This window comes from Cystoisospora suis (assembly GCF_002600585.1).
Source record: "Cystoisospora suis strain Wien I chromosome Unknown contig_1171, whole genome shotgun sequence".
Classification (NCBI taxonomy): domain Eukaryota; phylum Apicomplexa; class Conoidasida; order Eucoccidiorida; family Sarcocystidae; genus Cystoisospora; species Cystoisospora suis.
In genome coordinates, this window is record NW_027153972.1 from 25,760 (window position 1) to 34,681 (window position 8,922).

Consider the following 8,922-nt stretch of genomic DNA (forward strand, 5'->3'; position numbering starts at 1 on the left):
ATACACATATACATATGCATGCATGCAATCATTATATATACATGTATGTGGATTCTATGCATGCATCTTTGTCTCTCTCTATATGTATCAGGTGTGAGTCTTTAGCAGTCTAGATCGGGTTTCTACACCCCACATACATCTCGTTAGCCAGATTCTATCCTATGAAAAGAAGAAAGATCGATCCTGGCTTATCTATCTTGAAGCGATTCATCTGTCTAGCTAGCTACCTATCTATCTACCTAGGCTTCGTCGTTTTCTTAGTTCTCAATCAAGTAATCTTCTCTTTCTTCGCACTGAAAGAAGAGAGACAGATAGTGACGATGAATGAAGTTTTCTTTCTTTCTTTCTTTCTTTCTTTCTTTCATGGTGGATGTATGTATAGATGTGCTAGAAGGGAGACAGAGCGAGAAAGAGAGAAAGAAGAGAAGAGAAGAGAGATGAGGTCTGATAGAAGTAGAAGAAGAAGAGTGACAAAGGCAAACAGAGCCAGAGAGTAGACGAGTGATAAGGAAGAAGAGAGGAGAGGTGAGAGAAGAAGAAGATAATGAGGAGAGTCTTCTCCCTCTTTTCTGAATTTTTGCACAGAAGAAAATGAAGAAAAACTGTATGTTTTGCTCGTCTTTTGTGATAGTGAAGAAGCAGAAGAGCCGAGGTGGAACAAGAGAAGAGTGCTTTCTTGTACAAAGGAAGAGAAAGAGACAGAGAAAGAACAGGTTTCTGGTCTCTGTTCTTTTTTCCGCTTTATGTCAGAAAGTCTCGGGTGTACATACACCTCCACCACAAAGCTTCGGGTGTACATACACCTCCACCACACGTATACTACGGGTTGATCGCATGTACAGTTCAAAGACCTCACCTTCTTCCTATCATTCTTTCTCTTCTTATCAGTCCGATTGTTCGCGTTTCTATCCTGTCGTTGTTGGACTCCAGAAAGCTAAGAGCAGTTTTCTTTTCTTTCCTTTTGCTTCTTCTTTTTCTTGTAAAGAACGAGAGAGAGATCTCTTAACACGTAGAAGGCTTGTTGGTACGGAACAGATTCTCGATGAACGTCAAGAGAAGCGTGAGAAAGATGAAGAAGAAAAGAATTCATCATGTCTCAAGAAGAAAAGAAAAAAGCTGTCACTCACAGTCATAAGAAACAACTATTGACATCTCGCATGCATGGATATGGAGGTGTATATACATACACCACACACATAGATACATCAACACATATATATAGTATATCTATCTGTACATGTACATCTATCTATCTCCCTATCCATGTATGTGCTCTTTAGCAATAGAAGACTTGTAGCTTTCCAGACAGGTTTCTTATTCCTTCTGTTCTATTTCTTCTTTTTCTTTAACTTCCGGAGAGAGAGAAAGAAGGCGGTCACTACAGAACGCCAAAGCAAAGGAAAAGGTAGCGATTGCCTAGTGCGGTTCAAGACTTCCATTCCAATACTCACACACGAAGATTGCCTGTGTTTCTCCTTCAAATCTTTACTTTTCTTCCTCTCTTTTCTCCCTCCTACTTCACTTGTAAGACTTCATCTAAATTGTTCAAGTCTTCTTCTTCTACTTTTACAGACTTCCGAAGTTAAGTTCGAAAGCTTTCCTTCTTCTTCTTCTCCAACTAGCTACAAGGAAGAAGATCATCATTCATCTCATCCTACTCCGAGTATAAGGTCGGATCAAATTTTCCTCTCTAAGTGTAGTGTATGTGGTTTATATGTATGCTTTTAGAGAGGCTCTCCAAAAGGCATAGGCGAAGAGACCAACAAGAAGAGCAGAAACAACTCCTGCTGGATGCCTTACTTCTTCCATTCTAAATCTACATGCAGATTGATACTAGCTAAGAAAAGAGACACACCAAGATGCTAAGAGATAGAGAGATGCAGTAGATGAAGAATAGATAGATAAAGAGACAAGGAGAAAGAGGAAGAAGAACAGAAGAAGAAGATGAGCTGCCATGTGTCTACGTATACATGACAGGCGACCATTCATTCTGTAGGAAGATAGAAGCAACTGAGAGAGAGGAAAAGTAAGAAGAGAGAAGGAGAAAAAGAGAGCAGAAAAGAAAGGCGGTGACCGTGGATGGGTACTATCTTCATCAAGAAAAGAACAGAAGAGAAAGAAGAAGAAGAAACGAAAGAAACTGGTCTCGTAGGTGAAAATAAGTCTTGATAGATCTATTTCCATCGACGTCTCATCTATCCATGAGTGATCTGTCGTTCATCTCTCTATCTTTGCCCGTCTTTTATCTATCTATTTCTATACGTATATTGCCGCAACTGTATGTTTTAGCTGTATGCTTCTATCTCTATCTATATGCGTAGACTTATTACGTGTTCCAGAAGCGCGTGTGTTGATAGAGTATATAGATAGATATATATAGAGATCTATATAGAAATACATGCCTGAGGAACATACATGTCTTCTTCAACGTGCGAGAGTGACTCTAATACATACATATATATATATACATAGGCATACATAGACACAGATATCCATAGGCATACATACACATGTCTAGGAGTTTTCTTCTTCTTGTATTTGTCTTGTGGCTGGAATAGATGGAGGGAAGAAGGCTGTTAGGTCTCCTCTTTCTTTCTTTTCTTAATTTTCTTCTCATCCATCCATCAGGAATCAGCCCTGTCTCGTCTCTCGAGTTTCTCTCCTATGTGTCTCGGCTACTTCTACTCCTGTTATGCCTACAGCCACTAGTACGAGGAGATCCTGTCTACCTCCTCTTCTTCTCCTTTCATCGAGGGAGTACAACGAGAAAAAAGAAGCGAAGCGAGAAGAGGAAAGAACACGAAGAAGAAGAGAAGAAGAAAGAAGTCTGTCTTGTATAAGGAGAAGAGAAGAAGGGTGTATTCTTTTTCTTCGTCTTTCATTCTTTCTTTGTAGGGTTCTATCAATGCCGCGACCTCGAGAAAGATAGAGAGACTGAAAGAAGAAGGAGATTACTATTACTATTAGGATTGGAATTATTATAGAAAGTCTTCTGATGATGTGAATGAAATAGAAGAGTTCAACAGACACACAGACGGAGAGAGAGAGAGTTGAGAGAAGAGACAGAGACAGAGAGAATTGTAGTAGAAGTTCTTCTTCTTCTTTACGGAAATGACAGCGATGAGATATGCACCTCTCTACTCCCCACTTCAACACTAGAAGCAGAAACTTCCTTTCTCACTCTTTCTTTCTTTCTTTCTTTCTTTCTTTCTCACTCTTTCTTTTTTCTCTATCCTTGCATAAGCATCGATCAGGAGCAAGTGCGCCTACTACTACTACAGCGAAACTCCACTAGAGAGAGAGAGAAACGGCGCCTCGACGAGGATTTGAGAATGAAAAAGTTAACCACCAAAAGAAGAAAAAGAAGAAGACTTTGCAAGTCAAGACCCTCTCTTCAAACTCATTCCTTCATGGAGAATATCTACCTCTCTTTTTCCTCTAACGAAGTTTAAACAGAGAACCTCAATAGGAATTATAGTAAGAGGAATAGCTAACGAATCGACCTATCTCGTGACAGCTCTAACACGCACTTCACTATACCTCCCCCCTCCCAGCAAATCCTTTCTTTATTCACTCGACTTACGACTACTCCAAACAGACCCGTCATCAGGTGTATATACACCTCAATTCCACTCTCTACTCCCGAAAAGACATCCAGGTATATGGATATAGATGAATATGTAACTTTTCTTCAGTCTTTTAGATCGATGCATAACTTATAGGGAGAAGATCTTCATGAAAAGAGTAGCAAGAGAAACTTCACATGATGTAGACACATGACCGGCCCTTTCTGCGTGGCTGTACTAGTGCTTCTTTCTTTCTTTTTCTTAGAGAGAGCATCCAAACAGAAAAGACACTTTTCTGGAAGAACGTGTGAAGAAAGAAGAGTCGCCATTGTGACAAAGAAGAGAAGAGAAAAGACTCGCTGCTGTCTCTCCTCTTATCATTCATTGTCGTAGTCTCCCTATATCTATCTATCTATCTCTCAGTCTATGTGTCTTGGCTCAATCTAGCCCTCAAAATGAGAAAAGATTTGAAGTGAGGGGAGAAAACGTCGTCACCTCCTCCTCCTCCACATGCACATACACTCCAACTCTTCAACAAACCGATACACACATCACTCTTCTTCTTCTTTTTCTTGTTCTCTCTTGTTTATCCTCTATGTCCTTCTTCTTCCTCTTCCTATCCTCTCGGTGTACTTTTTCTTCTTTTTCTCTCTTCTTCTTCTTTCTTGTCAACTCCACGATCTCCTTCTCCTATCAATCAATCCCCTTTCTTTTCTCTTTCTTCTTCTTCTTCTTTTTCTTCATCTTCTTCTCTTCTGGATGAGAAAAGAATGCCTGTAGTCAAGAAATGTGTGGGGAATTGTCGTGTCGAGTTTGGAGTTTAGAGTTGGGAGGAGGGAGGAAAGTTTTGTCTCATCTCTGCCGTTGCCTGATGCACAATTTCATTCGCTTCATACCTACAAGAAGAGAAAGAAGAGAAAAAGAAAGAAGAGAAAGAGAGGAGATTTCATTCAGACACACGTCAAGAAAGAAAGGAGAAACCTCTTGTCTCCTTCCAACTAGCTATTGATGTATCAGCACGCAATTCGATCTTCTTCTCTGAGAAGTTTCTTTCTTAACCTCGCAGTCTCTCTCTCCCCCTTTCTGTGAGCTTGATGATGCGAAAAGGAGACTTTTGTTCTCATGAATAAGAAAGAAAGAAAAGAGAGAGAGAAAAGAAAGAAAGAGTAAGGTCCATTCATGTCATTCTCGTATAGTATATCAAGAGACAGGAGACAGAAGAAGGTTCTTGAAAAAGAAAGAAAAAGAAAGAAAGAGACAGAAAGAAGGCGAGAAATCTTCCTACCATTCTTCATCTTCTTCTCTCCTTATCTCTCCTTCCTGTAGATGCTATTCATTTCTCTACAGGAAGAGGCTTAGGCAAGTCACCCTATCACCCCCATAGAGACGATTAAAGATACATACACAAGAAGCTCTAGGCCATACAGATGTCTATCCCCTTTCATCTTTAATCTATTTCTACAGCAGAAGGAGAGACGAGACATTCCTCACGTGGCTTTAGATGGGGTGGATATACACCCCAGGCAGTCTAGTGCCAAGAAAAGAACTCTCGTCACCATTCATCAAAACAAACCTAGATAGAATAAAGATAGATAGATAGACAGATTAAATATAGATAGATTGAAGACAGATAGAGAGAAGAAGACTGCGAAGAAGAAGAACATTGTCGAGGCTCCCTGTCTCTACATAGAAGGAGTGTAAAGACCAGAAGAGAAGAGAAGAGAGGAACTTCTTATTCAAGAAAAGAAGGGAAATGACTTTCTTTCTCTTGTCTTCCCTCTTCTACCAGTGTGAATGAAGCGTCCGGACGAAAGAAAAAGAAAGAGAAAGAGGAGAGAGAGAAGGAGAGAGAGAAAGAGGAGAGAGAGAGCTTACATTCTATCCATGCACTTGGCTAGACAGAGATGATCCGACTTGGAGAGCTCGCTGTAGAACTTCCCAGAAGGAAAGCACTTCTTGAAACACGTCTTATGAACTTGCTAAAGAAACACGCAAGAAGAAGAAGAAAGCAGGAGAAAAGAGAAAGATAAAGAAGAGATAGAAAGAAGATAGAGAGACAGTGTGTAAGGAAAGGAGGGAGTGAGGATGTGAAGAAGTAAAGAAGAAAAAGAGGAAGAGGAGTAAAAAGAAACATCTCACGGAAGGGGAGGGAAGAGACACGAAAACAAAAGAGGAAGAAGAAGAAAGAAAGAGAATTCTCTTCACTACCTTGCGAAAGATTCGCCAAAAGAAGAAGGAAAGGGGAGAAAGAAAAGACGAGAAGACAAGCAGATTAGTCAAAGGAGCCCTCTCTTTCCTCTTTCTAAGAATATCTATCTATCTATCTCTGTATTTCTCTATATCTATGTCTAACACATATATATGCATATATTCATATATACCCTCTGTAAGAGGAGAGAAAAATGCCTAAGATGTATATATATATACATACTTCGACACATATAATATCTCTCTCTATATGTAAGTACATATACCTCTTAAGCACATCATCTTCAAGTGCATGTATACGATATGTATATACAGGTGTACATACACCTGAAGATGGTAGTAGAACTAAAGAAAGAGGATGACACGAGATGGAGAGAAAGAAACACACAGGTAAATCTATCTCTCCCGAGATAGACGTTCATAAATGTCTCACTAACTCGATAAGTTTCTTTCCTCTTCTTAGATAGGTATGAAGATAGATAGATAGATATGAAGCGAGAGTAAAGAGATTTGTGACTTGTCTATTCTTCTCATCTCTTCCAACGACCCAAGGCCTCCTCCCTACCTGGTATAGAAAGAGACCATCCACATATACACAAGGTAGAGATCTATATGTATACCGTCGAGAAGGAGTGTATATACACAAGGTATCGACCTACATGTGTAGAATAGAGATAAAGTACATACATACATACATGCATAGACCTATATACATATAGAATAGAGAAATGGTAGATTCGTTGTAGAAGCAAGAATGTCTCGAGAGAGAAAGTGTTCTTTTCCTTCTTGCTTTTCTACGAATCATCCCCTCTAGTTGTTCTCACCAAAATTTTTCTTCTTCACTTCGATCGCATGACTGAAGATATCCCACACGTAGACACGCTTCGAAGCGTTATCGCGACAGGAGAGATAGACCGTTCACATACATGCATCTCTCTCTTTCTCTTTCTATGTATGTGATGGAGAGATGTACCGAGGTCTTCTATCTTTCTTTCTCTTTCCCCTTCTTTCTTACCTATATCTCTTTGTATAGAAAACTCGAGAATGTACAGACAAAAGTAGTCAAAGAAGCATTCTTAGCTTGGAGTAAAGATCAAGAGAAAAGTCGCAAGATGCCTTTTCCCTACCTGATTAAGAGCCTGCAGTAGCATGAGTTTCACCAATTGCTGCGCCTCCGCCGGGCCGACGCTTCCTCCTTCTCCCCTCTCTCCTCCTCCTAGAGAAGAAGAAGAAGAGAGCTCCCTCCCGCCGTTGCTTCCACTGTCAAGAAAGCTTGTAGATCCACTACTACCGCTACTACTATTGCCGCTATCGCTTCCCCCCCCGAAGAACATCTTGGAGACAGAAGAGAGAAAGAAGAGAAGGAAGAGAGGAGGAGAAGGAAGATCAGAAAGAAGAAGAGAAGAAGGGGGGGAGAAAAACGAGGAGAAGGGGGGGAGAAGAAGAAGAGAGAGATGTTCTTTGTGCTTTTCAGTGAATTGGATGAAGATGTTGAGAAAAATTGCGAAAAAAGAAAGAGAAGAGAGAAGGAGAGAGAAATGAGAAGTCGGAAAGATAGAAAGAAAGAAGAGATAAGGTGTATGAAAATGAAGAAGAAGAAGAAAGAGAAGAAAGAGGAAGTTGTTTAGAGAGGAGGGAGTATGAAGGGACGGACAATGAGGAGAAAACGATAAGAACGAGAACGGTGGCACTTCCCTCACACAATTGAAGAGAAGAGATTAATCTTTTCTTACTTTGTGCCTAGAGGAAAAAGAAGAGATACGGGCAAGAAACGAAACGAGAAGAAGAAGAAAGAAAGAGAGAAAGAAAGATAGTCAAGCACTCCCACAGTGTGATGGGAGGAGAATCGATCGAGGCATGAACGCATGTCGTGAAGATCGTAGGAAAAGAAGGTGAGAGAGAGAAGAAAGATAAAGAAAAGAAGAGATGTAGATAGATAGATAGAGATAGATAGATCTACTGATACATACACACACCAAGGAATTATGGAATGGAGAAGGAGAAGAACACTGAAGAAGGTCTCTTTTTCTCTTTCTTCTCTTTTTCTTCTTTCTCTCATTCTTCTCTTTCTCGTGACCTCGTGTCTGCTGTAGATACACCCGAAGGAAAGAAAGAATTGAAGAAATGAATGAAAGAACTCTCACCTTTTCTTTCTTTTTTCTTCTTCTTTCTTTTCTCCCCTCTTTTATTCTTGTCTCTTTATGAGAGAGAGAGAAGAGAAGAAGAAGAAAGACCACAATTTATCTCTCTTTTCTTTCTCTTCCTTATGGTGGAAGTGTATCTGTCTACTGCATGAACTTCTCTTCTCTTTCTTTCTTTCTTACTTCTGCTTGATAGAAAAGAAAGAAAGAGAAGAAAGGACAGAAGAAGAGAAAGGTAAAGAAACTTGATCTTCTTACAGCAATGGAGACAGACAAGTCACATAATGGAGAAAGGAAGACAAGAAAGAGTTTTGAGTAAAGAAGATCAGAAGAAGAAGAAGAGAGACAAAGCAAGAAGAGATTGTTTTCTCTAGCTTCTCTCGACACTCACAACAACGACTACAAAGCCTCTCTCTTCTCTCTTGTCCCTTCTTTTTCTCTCTTGTTCCTTCTTCTTTTTCTTTTTCCTTTTCATCACCATGGGAAAGGGCGCGATTCATGTGAGGCGAAGCTCTTCTCTTCTCTTTCTTTCCTTCTCTTTCTTTCTCTACTTTCTTCCTTTTTCCTCTCTCATCATACCACGCGCATTCATATACATATACATACATATCTATATACATCTGCGAGTCTGCATCTACCAGTATATATACGTATATATCTGTATATCTATATGTATATAAATAGGTGTTTAGATTGTTGCGTCTATAATAGAGCTGGAGATCTGCATGTCGTGCGCGTCCATGTCATACATCACACACACCTCTTCTTCTTTCTCTTCTTTTGAAGTATGTTTAGGTTTGTCTTTTCCGTCGATCTCTTCGGCTGTGTGTCTCGCCTCGAAGTACCACTCCACCTCTCAACGTGGCGCCTCTGTATGGACCATGTACATGTTAAACTACGCGTACCTACATAGACCTTCATACATACATTCATATTCACATACATACATACATACTACCTACTCCTATATGATACGAATCTGTTTACACATACATATATATATGTAT

The 8,922-nt window shown here is 39.9% G+C and overlaps 2 protein-coding genes across 2 annotated transcripts in view; one reads left to right on the forward strand and one right to left on the reverse strand.

Annotated features, from left to right (window-relative positions):
* Window positions 1-2,960: 2,960 nt before the first annotated feature.
* CSUI_002793 (tim10 ddp family zinc finger superfamily protein) lies at window positions 2,961-7,651 on the reverse strand. Its single transcript, XM_068062992.1, has 3 exons — window positions 6,902-7,651; window positions 5,442-5,545; window positions 2,961-4,462 (listed from the first exon to the last, which is right to left on the reverse strand). The coding sequence occupies exons 1-3, from the start codon at window positions 7,106-7,108 to the stop codon at window positions 4,387-4,389; spliced, it is 387 nt and encodes a 128-aa protein (XP_067925034.1). The 5' UTR covers window positions 7,109-7,651; the 3' UTR covers window positions 2,961-4,386.
* A 37-nt stretch (window positions 7,652-7,688) lies between these two features.
* CSUI_002794 (uncharacterized protein) overlaps window positions 7,689-8,922 on the forward strand; it is a 1,566-nt gene continuing 332 nt past the window's right edge. Inside the window, exon 1 of the mRNA XM_068062993.1 lies at window positions 7,689-8,415. Coding sequence (XP_067925035.1) covers window positions 7,976-8,164 — 189 coding nt within the window. The 5' untranslated portion in view covers window positions 7,689-7,975 and the 3' untranslated portion in view covers window positions 8,165-8,415. The remainder of the gene's footprint in view (window positions 8,416-8,922) is intronic.